Source organism: Giraffa tippelskirchi, chromosome 8 (genome assembly GCF_054371585.1).
Source record: "Giraffa tippelskirchi isolate mGirTip1 chromosome 8, T2T-mGirTip1v1.2.pri, whole genome shotgun sequence".
NCBI classification, from domain to species: domain Eukaryota; kingdom Metazoa; phylum Chordata; class Mammalia; order Artiodactyla; family Giraffidae; genus Giraffa; species Giraffa tippelskirchi.
The window spans coordinates 120,636,139-120,648,793 of record NC_137282.1 but is presented as its reverse complement, the minus strand read 5'-3'; the positions used below and the strand labels follow the sequence as shown (position 1 = coordinate 120,648,793).

General features: G+C 43.9%; 1 protein-coding gene across 12 annotated transcripts in view; it reads right to left on the bottom strand.

Annotated features, from left to right (window-relative positions):
• Positions 1-12,655, bottom strand: part of DST (dystonin) — a 512,241-nt gene that overhangs the window by 156,038 nt on the left and 343,548 nt on the right. For 10 of the 12 annotated variants that reach the window (XM_081519063.1, XM_081519065.1, XM_081519069.1 and 7 more), the window contains 3 exons: positions 11,838-11,945; positions 11,216-11,314; positions 1,387-1,515 (listed from right to left, as the gene is read on the bottom strand). In XM_081519063.1, coding sequence (XP_081375189.1) covers positions 1,387-1,515; positions 11,216-11,314; positions 11,838-11,945 — 336 coding nt within the window. Of the gene's footprint in view, positions 1-1,386; positions 4,734-5,287; positions 7,859-11,215; positions 11,315-11,837; positions 11,946-12,655 lie in introns of all 12 variants that reach the window. The other 2 variants (XR_014061877.1, XM_081519062.1) reach the window with 2 other exon arrangements.

Genomic DNA, 12,655 nt, shown 5'->3' with positions numbered 1-12,655 from the left:
TAATTCAAGATTTGTAACTGAAGCCACAATCTGCACTGGAAAAGTATCTAATCTTATGTCTGCCAGGTGCAAACCTGAAACTGATCTATAAAGTCTTGGAGCACTCATAAGCACAGAATGAGGAAATACCAAGGGTTTACACCCACATTCCTCAGAAGAAACTCATTCTTCACAAAGAAATCCTTGCTAAGGTCTGTGTCCCTATTTTAATTCTTTTCCTATTTAACAGGAGGGAAATTAAGATGTTTTAAACTAAATATTCACATTCCCTTTGAAGGCTTTAGGTTTAAAACACTCAATGTAATGGTGTTTTCCAACTTATTTCCTCCACACTCTATAAAATGCAGTTTGCTAGACTATGAGCTAAGCTGGCTTGATTTCAACTGAATGAGAATTCAAGCAGATACTCAGGTCTATAAACCTCTCCTGGGGGAACCTCAGAGAGAGCACACCTGCCTTGCACCACAGGTGAAGCGTGACAAGACACTGAAGTTCCCCACTATTAGATAACACCAACAATGTCTGTTGCTAGTGACGACAAGCGTGTGTTGATGCAGAGCTTGAAGGTAAAAAGCTACTGAGCACCTCTGTGATTTCCACAGGTGAGGAGGGCACTATAGGAAATGTACCCCAGAAAAATGCTGCTTAACTTAGCAGAGGTTTATTTTTTTAAAATAAACCAGCAATTCCAGTGCTATCACCAGCAACAGTAACCCTGCTTAATTTAACCCAGGGCCCTAGGAGCGTCAAGTGGGGCATCCCAATGGACACCTCAGAACAGTAACATCTCAGAGATGTAGGCACTCAACCAATGCCAAGTAGACAAGGTTAGCCCACATAACTGAAAGCTTCATTAAGAAAGGGAAAGAACCTAGAGTTCCTGGTGGGGGGCAGGAGTTGTTTTCCTTAGGAAATAGAAAAGATCCAGAAAAACACAACTAATTTCAATCCTCACATGTTGTCATGTTGGTTTGTGTTTTGCTGTTCCTGAAACTTGTTGTTCACATGGTAAGAAGGAACCTGCATCTCTTTATGACACAAGAGTGCGTGGATGTACTCGGGGCATTCAAGAGAGCGACCCTGTTCTCCGGCTGCTGATCAAAACGACCAAGCAGCAGAGCCCACTGTGAGGAGGACCAGGACCACGTTCGGGCTGACCAACAGTGAGATGAACATTGATAAGGTTCAGAATTTGGAGCAGGGATAGCTTCTTCTGTCACATACTGTGATTCCTTGGGCAAGTTACTGAACCTCTCTGATCTTCATTATAGTTGCCTATAGAAACGGGGAAAACTAAAGAATTAAAAGTATTTTTTAGATGGACTGTATCGACTCAGTAAATTCTTATCACTGTAATTATTACTAAACCAGGATCTCAGTGAATACCTTTTGCTTAGAAAAGGAAGACTTTCCAGCCTTCTCTCCATCTCTTAATGTCTTGCTGATATTTGATACCCATTTTTGTAATTCTTTGGCTTTTTCGACATGCTCTTTCTTTTCTTCTTCCAGTGACTTCTGACGGGTGTGAGTGATTTAAAAACAAAAAAGATATATTCCAGTAAATGACTGAGCTATTAATCACTTCACAGAAAACAAGGATGTAAAAATATTTTTTTCATCACACACAGGTTACCAAGATATTTTATTCATTTACTTAACTACATTCAACACATCACGTGGCAGATGTATTTCCAAAATGTTTAGGGTAGCAAAGCAAGTTGTGACAAACACTCTTGAATGATCAATCTAACCTCCCAGCTGGTCTATTAACATGACATATTCAAAAACTCAACTTTATTCATGAAGCACTCGAAGCTCTTTGAATCGCTGCCTTTGCATTAGCAGTACAATCAGAATTCTCTAGACAGAAAAATCTAAGACAATGGCAAGCCAAAGAACAAAGTCTACAAAAGACAAAAAAAAAAAATACACAGAACTAAGAAAAACCTTCTCCCTCCTGCAGCAGGTAAACCACTCACAATGCTGCTTTTAATTAGAAAGTTGTAACTAGAAATGGGAGATGGTGGTAAACATATTATATGTAAAGTAGATTACAACATACAGAAAAACTAAAAACGTGCATTTTTCAAGGCGATCTGAACCACCACAGCTTCACGGATATGGGAACACTTCCCTTTTGATTTCATGGTGCTTTTGAAGTGCTCTTTCGGTGAGTGTAATGAATCACTGAACAAATGGGAACCCTAATAGCAGGGTGGGTCCCATCAGGGAGGCAGAATTCTGAAGTAAGGATGCTGTAAACTCACTGACGTTTCTCAAGCTTGTCTCATATTTCAGGTAAAATACTTTTATTTTACTGTGGGTAGGAGTCCAAAAAATGAATCTCAAAGCTAAATGGAACCATTATGAAGAGCAGTAAATCTTTTGTTATTTTCAATTTTAAACATATTCTCTCTCTCGGGCAGATTGGAGTCTAAAATCCAAGCAACCTTTTAGTTTAGAGGAGTGTTGCAAATTTCTTCCAGATCAGGAGACAGCAACGGTGTTGTGTGAAGGACCAGAGAACAAGTATTTCAGGCTCTGGGAGCCATCTGGTCACTGTCAGGACTACTCAACTGTCCTTGTACCCAAAAGTAAGCCAAAGACAGTATGTACACAAGAGTGTGTCTGCGTGCCAATAAAACTTTATTTAAAAAAGAAATTATAAATGAAAAGTATTCTCTCTTCTGAGCAGTGTTTCCAGCCCTCAAGAAACTGACGGTGCTTCCAGCGTGTAATACAGTGACTAGGGTGTGGATCTTATCATCAAGCTGTGGGCACAGCACGTGAACTAACACAGCATCTCCCGTATGCCTGCTTATGTGAACGTGCCGTTACGAAGAATAATAGAGACTGGAAATTCCTGTCATCAAGGGTTCAGATACTTCCAGGAGTTTAAGTCCTGTGTGGAAATCAAAATCGGCTTTTTCTAAGGCTTCTTTATATGTCAGCTTTCTTTTTGTCTGGGGACAGAGGATGTTTCTGACATAAGACTTTTGATCTTTGAGCTTCGTAGCAATGAAGACGTCTATAATCCCTACTTGCAGAGCTTCTTCAATGGACAAGCGGGACTGAGCCTGGGGCTCCATCAGCCCCCCGGTAAGGTACTGAAATTCCAGACATCGGATTCCCATGTCCTTGCTGATGATGTTGGCACCCACAGTTTCCACCACAGACATCACTTTGTTGGTGACAGGGTGGCTGACTCCCGTGACCACTAGCTCACACTGCCGCAGCTGCTGGGCAAAGCCCTCGTCCACCAGGCCTCTGCGCAAGGCCTCGGCCACCCGGTACCTCTTGCCAGTCAGCGGGTCGATGATGCCTCCGGTGCTGACCTGGGCTTCAAGGCATCGGAGGGCGGTGATCCGATCAACCAGATTCCGACGTGAGGCCTTCAGCACAGAGATCCTCTCCCCGCTGGACGTCAGCCAGTACCCTGCAATCGGACTGTGCACATCCTTCTTGGGGACCAACCGGCTCAGCAAGCAATCAGCAAGTTCTGTGAGTGTAAGGAGACCTTCCTGGTACTTTTTGATGGAGGCTTTGTCGATGGTTCCCTGCTCTATGGCCTCGCTGATGCTGAACTGTAATCCGGTCTTAGCATCAGTCAGCATGCGACAAGGTTGCCCATAGGACTCATAAAACGTGGCTTCCTTCCACTGATACTGCTGCCCCGAGAGCTCCAGGTAGGTACTTTTCTCGATCAGGTTTCTCTGGAAAGCCTCGTAGGCAGTCAGCTCTGCTCCTGTCCTAGTGTCTACAACAGCAATCCTGTGAGTTCTCGCTATGTTGAGATTGGAAATGTTCTTCTCCCCAAATGGAAACAGAAAGCACTGGCTGTCTACATCAAAGACACACATGCGCAGTAATTCCGAGTAATACAGGGCTTGCTTGTTATTGGGATTAGGGAAGACACGGCTATTGCTGGAGGGCTCGTGTAAAAACTGCAGGATGGCGTTATTTAGCAGTCCTTGCTGCAGGGCAATTTCTGGGGGAACCCGAATGCCCCTCGTGGGGTCGATGACGCCCCCACTGGCAATCTGCACCTCCAGTATATGTTTGCCCCTCTGTCTGTCAACCATTCTATTTTCCATGGCCTGAAACACTGACAGCATCTTAGAGGAACACGGATAGCCCAGGGCTGCCTTCTCTGCCTCAAGCAGCCTGATCTTAAATTCAGGGTCAACCACACCTTTAAGGACTGCATCCTCAACAGAAAAGGTCTGCCCTGAAAGGGGGTCAATTATGAAACCTGTGGCCGCCTGAGCTTCTAAAAACGCTAAAGCCATCATCTTGTCAATGATTATTTTCTTGGCAGCTGAGGAAAAGGAGATCTTTTCTTTTGTGGATTCTAGGTAAAGCCCTGCGATGGAAGTGGCTTTTGTCAAAAACTTGCTCAGAGTTTTCTGAACTTCTTCAATGGTCTTAAGACCAAGTCGCAGCTGCTCAATTGTTTTCATGTCCAGAAGCTTAGCTTCAACCAACTGCCTGGCTGTCACAGTGTGCCGGAGCCCTTGGAACTGAAACTCATCATCCCTGACCGAGCATGCATGATCACCATCAAAGTTCTGAAAGGTCTCTGGTTCTGAGCTTTTGTTTAGAAAATCTCTCTTGACCCCACCCGCTGCCCTGCACCCTTCGAACATCCATTCTTCACCGCCAGGGACTGGACTCTTCTCTTGCTTTAATGCTGTGACTTCCGCATGCATAGCACACTGCTTGCTCGTAGCTATCTGTAACAGGAATTTACAAGATGTTAAAAGTCATCTAAAGAATGTTCTCACGTTACCCACTCCTAATCCAAATATAATTCCTAGAATAACAAAGATGACACAAGAGAAGAAAACTGTTAAGCCCCAGAGGGTTCAGGAACAAGGAATGCTATTTTGAGAGTCTGAAATTTAAACTCTAGATGACTATTAAGTATTAAAAGGGTATATCTGAAAAAGACGGGAGATGAAACCTGTCCACAGAATGTGTTAGAAATTAAAGCTAACTGCTTGCTTTTTCTAGTTTTCTTTAGGGTCAAATTTTTCAGAATAGAATCTTGTTGACAGGATAGCCATGTCATCTGTGTTTTTCATCTCAAGCACTTAAAAACTAAAGACTACAGTTTGTAATAAAGATTCAGGTAAATCACTAGAAAATGATAGCACGATTTTCTGTTGGAACTACAAAGAGCCAATCACATTCCACATGGCTAAAAAAATACAGCCTAGCAGAGAAAGGAAACAAGAGCGAAAATTTGACAGAGGTAACTGGTAAGGTCCCAGAACCCAGGGAATACCTCGAAGGGTGCCAGAAGCGTCACCAGGTCTATTTCACACTTGTCATCTTGATACCTGATGGCAGGCCTGGAACTAAACAGAGCTTGATCTCTTAGTTTCTCAATTTCTGACAGTCTTGCAATAGGGTTTGTCTCATCAAAAGTTATCTGTAATTCGGTGCTTGTTTGAGAAAAGTACTCAGAGTAGCACTGCTGGGTTTTCTCTTTCTCAACCGGAGCCTCTGAGGGCCTGCCCTGGACCTCCTTCTGCACACGCTCCGCACCCCAACGCTGCCATCTTTCCTCTGATGGCTGTGGTTCCTGAGTCCACCTCTGCAGGGGGGCCCCCGCCACGGGGGGAGCGGAGGGGAGGTCCCCGGGGCCCGGACCCTCTTTCCCTGCCATCTCAGGGTCTGGCTTGATGGCTGCGTTCTTTTTCTGGATTTCACACTGGAGCACCACTAACTGATGCTCGTGCTCCTTTATCTGCTGGTCCATCTTCTGCTTCAGGTTTTCCACCTCCCGCTTCTGGGCCACCAGCTCATCCTCAAGCTTCCGGCACTTCTGGTGGTGATGGGTCTGCCCATCCTGCCCTTGGTGCATCTGCTGGCGATACTGCTGGAGCTGCCTCTCAAGTTCTCGGATGTTTGTCTCACAGAGCCTCGCGTTCTCTTGAGCCCTGCTGTTTTCCCGCTGCAGAGACAGGAAGTCCAGCTGGATGCCCGAAATATCACGTTCTGTGATATCTTTGGAGTCCATCAATTTTTCCATCTTCTTCCGAAACTCCTCTGCAGAACGCTTGAATTTCTCAGACTCTTCCTGAAACAGAACCATCTTCCTGTGGGTCACCTGCTCCTCTAGGGTCTTTAACTGCAGTTCGTCTTGCACCTTCTTCAGCCTGTTGTTCAGGTCCTGCACCTGCGCCCGCTGCCTCTGCACTGTCTGCTCCCCGAGGCGCTTCTCCTCTTTGGATGCGCTCAGCTCCGCGCTCAGACTTCGCACCTCCTTCTCTGTGTTCTGGATGATGCGGTCTTGCTGGTCACACTTCTGCTTGAATTCACTCACTAAATGCTGACTCTGGGCCAGGTCTTCTTCCAGGCGTTTGATTCTCCTTTGGAAATCCTGTTCCGTTTTGGTCTGTTTGTGCAAGTGCTCGGTGGTGGTGCGGAGCTGGTCTTTGAAACCATCCGCCTGCAGTTTCAGGGTTTCGCATCTTTGCTGGATGGCTTGTTTCTCTAAGACCACGTCTGCCGATTCTGCCTGAATTCTCTGCATCGTTAACTTGGTTTCATTATTCTGCCTGGTGAGCTCTTCCACCTTGTGCCTGAGCTTGTCTGCACGCTCATTACTTCTCTCCAATTCCTCCTTCAGCTTTTGGATTTTCTCATTATTCTCCTTTTCGGCTTGAATATTCTGAAGCAACTGCGCGTGACTTTTCTCAAACTGCTCCTTCAGGTGATCTGACGTTCTCTGGCAGGACGGAGCTCTTTCGCTAGAGGACGCCTTGCCATCCTGCAGAGAAGTACCCTGTGAGTTGAGATGCTGCATGCTCCTCTCGGTGGCAGCCTGCGTCCTGCTGATGCGGTCCCCCTCCCTCTGGAGCTTGCCCTGCTCCTGCTGCAGCGACTCCAGTTCCAGCTCATAGCTGTGCTTCATCCTCGTGAGGTCGGCGGCCTCCTGCCTGACCTCCGCCGCCCTCCCCGAGGTCTGGCTCAGCTGCCTGCCCAGCTCCTGGAGCTGCCGCGAGTACCCCTCCTCGGCCTGGTCCTTCCTTTCCAGTTCCAGCTTCAGGCACCTCAGGGCCCTGTTGGTCTCATCCAGTTTCTCTTTGAGCGAGCGGGCCTTCTCCTCCGAGGAGGTCTTTTCGAGCTGCAGGGCGCCGAGCTCACACTTCAGCTCCCTCACGTCCTGCTCGGCCCTCCTGTTGGCCGCCGTCAGCTCGTCCACCTGCTCCTTCAGGTCCTTGGGCTCGGCGCTCGGACAAGCTGGGCGCGCGCTGTCTCTGCACGGATGCTGCATTTCTGTTACTGTTCTTTGGGCTTCCGAGTTGATTTTCTGCTTTCCCTCCAGCTGCTTCTCCACCGCCTGCTTCCGGAACGTGAGGTCTTTCTCCATCCGCTCCATCAGCTCCAGGAGCTCGGCTTCGTGGGCCTTCTTCCTCCTCAGCTCGGCCATGAGCTCGCCCCTCTGCCGCTCGAGCTCCTGGAGGCTGCAGTCCTTCCTGGTCAGGCGCTCCTCCAGCGCCCTCTGGGCGGCGCTGTGCTCCGCCAGCTGCTCGCGCAAGCCGCGCAGGTCGCGCTCCACTGCCTGCAGCTCCCGGCGGTACCGTTCGGCCTCGCTCTCCGCGCGCACCTTCTGCAGCGCGATGTCCGCCGCGTCCCTGCGCTGCCTCCTCAGCGCGTCCTCCGCCGCCTCCCGGACTCTCGGGAGCTCCTGCTCGGCCCGGGACTTCTGCCTCTCGAGCTCGGCCAGCACCCTCTCCAGCTCCGTGATCTTCCCCGCGAGTTTGCGGTTCTCCTGCACGGTCGCCTCCTGCCGCTGGAGCAGGTCTGAGTACACCCCTTGCTCAGAAGCCTCCTGACGCCTCTGCATCTACGAGAGACGTTCAGAAGGGTCAGGCCCGTCTGCAGGCATCTGGAGCCGCGCTCGCCGAAGGACCGACCCCGGGGAGGGAGGCCGAAGGCAGCCCAAGCCCCGCCACCGCCACCAGAGAAGGAGCTTCAGGAAGTCAGCAGTGGCGGAAAACCACAAACCCTGGGTGTCGGCTTTTCTAAGCCAAGGAATCTATTTTTTTTTGCCTCTCAGGAACAATTTTGCTTTTAAAATTTGCTAGCTCGGGATTTTACAGCAAGAAGGAGCCTTACAGCATGACTCTCGCCTCAGATGAGGTCACCAGGTCTAGAAAACTTCAATAATCTTGAAAACTCATGCAAAACAGGCGGATGACAGAGTAGGAACAATTCTCACAGCAGTCCTCTTTCACTCTCACACACAACTTAGTCCTATGAGCTAAGAACATACAACATATAGGAACTGAACGACAGGGAATTCAGTTTCTAGCCCAACAAATTAAAAATGATATCTAAAAGAAAGAAGATACAGAACTTTGGAACAAAGAGCCAATTGAGGAAACAATACTTAATAGGAGGAAGGAGGAAATTATATAAAAATTTGTAATTTTCCACAATCTAATTCCTCACTAACTTATATTTGCCCTACTGTGATACTTACAATAATCAGAATTGCTAATGCAAAGGCAGCCATAGTCCTGGTGGCTTTAGAAAAGACGTGCTTCATATACTCACAGACTTTGCTGCTGTCATTAATGACAGGGCTCATATGAATCCACCTTGACAAGTACCTTCAGATACTCGACAAACATAAAAATATTTGTTAAATATAAATGCTTATAAAAGTATACTTAGGAATTCAGCTCCAATTAAGAAAATTTGCTCACTCTATTGATTATAGAATCAATCTCAGCTGGGAGGAATACACTTGACTATAGAAGAATGTGATCAGAGCTGGTTTACAATCACAATTTAACTTCTCTTTATTAATACCATAAGCTTATTAGTGTTGTATTATCAGCTAAAAATCATCATAGTTAGAAGTAACTTAAACAGAAGGAAGGAAATTATTCTAAATAGAAGATTTTATTTTCATTGAAAACCCTCAGTAAATTTTAAGAATTTAGTGGGTATTACAGATCACACATCGTAGTTTGCAACCTCTCACTGCATGATTGCCAATAATTTTGATGAGAATCTTGGTTGCTTCCTTTGCTAACCTAAATATGATTTTTAATAAGAATTCACATGAAAGCAAATCTCATCTGTCAGTAATATTTAGTGTTCTGTTTATTATCAGGGTCAACTCTTCATGACACTGAAGCATTTTATCTGCTCAGACATTAAAAGTACTCCATATATTAATATTTTGAGTAGACAACTTCTAAAAGGGTCTTTCTCATCAAATTTCCTTTCAAACTTTGCTGTTGTGAAGAAGTTTTGAGTCCCTTCCTTTTTTTTTTCTTGGTCATAGTCTGAGGCTTAAAAAATATGAAAATTCTCTCAGAAAAAAAAAATGTTAAACTTTCAGTGTCTTAGAGTCATTTAAGTGACTGCTAATCTCACGTTGCCTAGATAATTATAACTTTTTTAAGCAAAGATTAGAAAAATTACTAGAGATCATTTAATTCTATTACTGATTTGCTTTCTTGTGTATCTCAAACTTATTCACATAAAATAACTCCAAGTTTTATCTAAATTTTCCCCAAGGAGACATGCTGTCTTTTAATCTCAGCAATTAATATATTCTGCTGTCAACACAGACTAGAAAAATCTCTTTATCCACTGAATATCCATTACAGATACCCTACTAATATTTCTGTAGCTAATTTGGTATTATCTTTGATATTAACATGCCTCTCTCTTTGATTCCATGTTTATTATGGAAAATTCTGCTCTCTGACCAAGATTTCACATGTGAGTCTTAGAGACCCAGTTTCAGAAACACTTCTTTGTGGAATCTGAAAATTGAGCTATGTATCTTTTATAAGATACTCCATTATTGCGACCCTTAAGTGGTGAATGTTTAATAAAGAATTTAAAAATCTATTTTAAATTATAATAGTCATTTCACAGACTTCCAATTCAATATAAATCTTAATCATTTCAAAGGATGACAAGCCTAATTTAGATATATTTCAAGCTTTTTGAAATATCTTTTGGGTCTATCAACTTCTGATCCTCTATCCCATCAGATAAATTGAGCAAAGTGGCTCATATGTGTGCAATCATACACAGTAAGAAAGGAAAGCCTTAAATTCTTTTATTTTACAATTTAACTACTAAATATACAATTTAAAAGATCTGCCTACCACCTAAAATCTCTTAAAAACTAAGAATGTAAAAAAATTGTGGACCTTTCATAGATGAGAAGTGTATGCCAATTATTTGGATGTGAAAATACTCTGGTTCTCCTTTCTAAGCCCAAAGGAAGTTAGTTATAAAGACTTGCAAACAGCTATGTTAGTGCTTGTAACTCTGAACAGACAGAAATAGTTTACAAAAGTAGTCACACTTTTTTAAAAAAAAACTAAGAAAGCAACATCTGTTAGACATTTGCTACCATTTTGGTTCTCTCATTTATATGAATGGAGTTATACTAAGTACAATCACCTGCAGAATTTCAACAATGGTCTAATTTAAATGGCCAATGCCCCACAGTTTACTTATTGTAGCATTCAACTTCCTATTTGTGTCTGTTCTGAGGTCAGGAATAGAAAGTATATCAAGATAACAGAGCACAGCATCATACCTTCAAAATTAGATACAACAGCCTCTTATAAAAACATCCTTTCATGAACAACTCTGTTTCCGAATATATTATTAAATGCACATAGTCTTTTTAATATATACCCTATCTTTTTGACGAAAATGAAAACAAAACAAAAAACATCAATTCTTAGAAAGCACTACCATTTTGTAGAAATACCTGCTACTTCTAACTTAATGGTGTTTCTCTTTTAAATCCTTGAAGATGTAAATTAATTTAAAATATATAAAACAAATTTGTTTATGTAATATTTCTGCAGACATCATAACACTAGTAACTATACTTCAAAGAAAACTGGAAAAAATTCCGCTAAACTGCATACATTCCATAATGTTAACAGAACCACTTATGACATTAACCCCCTCATATTAGAGTCCTAGCGAGAAACTAAAAATGTTTTCCTTTTGTTCCCCAAAATGTGTGTTTCTTTTTCTACAATGCTTTTCAATTTGAGAGAATTTTAAGAACAAACCAAAAAATCCCAGGCCTCTACTGTTTCTCACTGTAATTTTATCACTAATCACTTAGACATCAGATCGCAACTATGTGAGTTTATCATGAAGCCACCGCATGGCTGCTTGCCAGTGACCTGCCATGGTGAACAGTTACCTCCTCCTCCTCCAGTCTCTTCAGTGAGTCCCCAGCAAATTTAATATATTGTGTCATGAGGGTGACCAGAGCCGTGTATCGGGTCCTCAGGTCCATGAACTACAAGTAAAGAAAAAAAAATGATAGAAACATAATCTCCATTTGCCCTAAATGAGTTGAACAAACACCGAGTAATAACTAAAACATTAACTAACTAGGCTTTGGGACAGGGAAGCTCGTGACTCCGAGTAACAATAACCCCAGAGGAGCAAGATCACTGCTGGGCAAACCACAGTAATGACCTTCCTCCTCTAAATGCAATTGTGACTGGCATTTATTATTCTCTGCAATTCATTCATCTTGAATGAGGATTTTCAAAGAGCTTTTTAAAACCCTTAATAAAATGTACTGTTATAGGTAAAGAGCAGCTACTTGGAATGATGGACTGTTCTGGAATTGGATTGTGATCAAGGTTGTACGGTATTTCAAAGGTACTGAATGTCACTAAATTCTACAGGTAAAAATGGTTAAGATGGTGAATTTTCTACTATGCATATTTCACCATAATACAAATATATAAATGTAAAACCGCTAGAGTGCTGCTTCTCTCTTTTCATGCTCCCTGCCTCTGGACGGTTACCACCTCCTGAATGACGAGATCTGCTGAGCTCTGTATTCTCCGTCGTTTCACTGGAGACTTTTGCTGTGAATCCACCATGGCCCGGTAGGTCATCGTTTGTAATTCGTAGTCCTGCGTGAAGAAATCGGTAAGATTAATCATGGCAAAGCACTAACACTTCATTCTACAGTGATCTTTGATGCAGAGAAAGGGAATACAGTTTCACTGAATGACTTTAAGTAAAAATATTGTAAAAACACATTTTCAGGAATCCATCCAATCCTGAGAGGTTTCCAAGGTGGTAATGAAAATCAGAAGCATTTAGGGTGGTCAGGGCAGCTCTTAAGTCCCTGTAGGAGCTCAGGGACACATTTAGGAACAGCACACCAGTCAGTTTCCGTCTCCCCCTCTTCTAGATAAAAATTGGGACTGCAGATCCGAGTGGCCAGAGCCGAGACGTGGCGGGTGACTCAGAGCACGTGGGAACCATCCCTAAGGGAGATGTTCTTCCATGGACTATCACAGCAAAAGGTACATGGATACTCCAGCAATATTTCCAGGGATACTCAGCAGTACTTCCATGGAATACTGCAGCAATACTCACATGGAACCCTAACCCAGACTCATGGTGGGTGTTCCAGCAATACCTGAATGGAACACTCCCGCAAGGAAGGAAGAGGTAAGCGAAGCAGAAAGAGGCAGAGGACAGAGCTACATTTTATCCCGCTGTACACGGGGGTGTGGGCAAGCTGTGCACGTGTGTGACACAGAGGGAGAAGGAAAGAACCAGGGGTTGTCACGGGACTCAGGTTTCCATGCAGAATTAACAGATAAGTGACAGT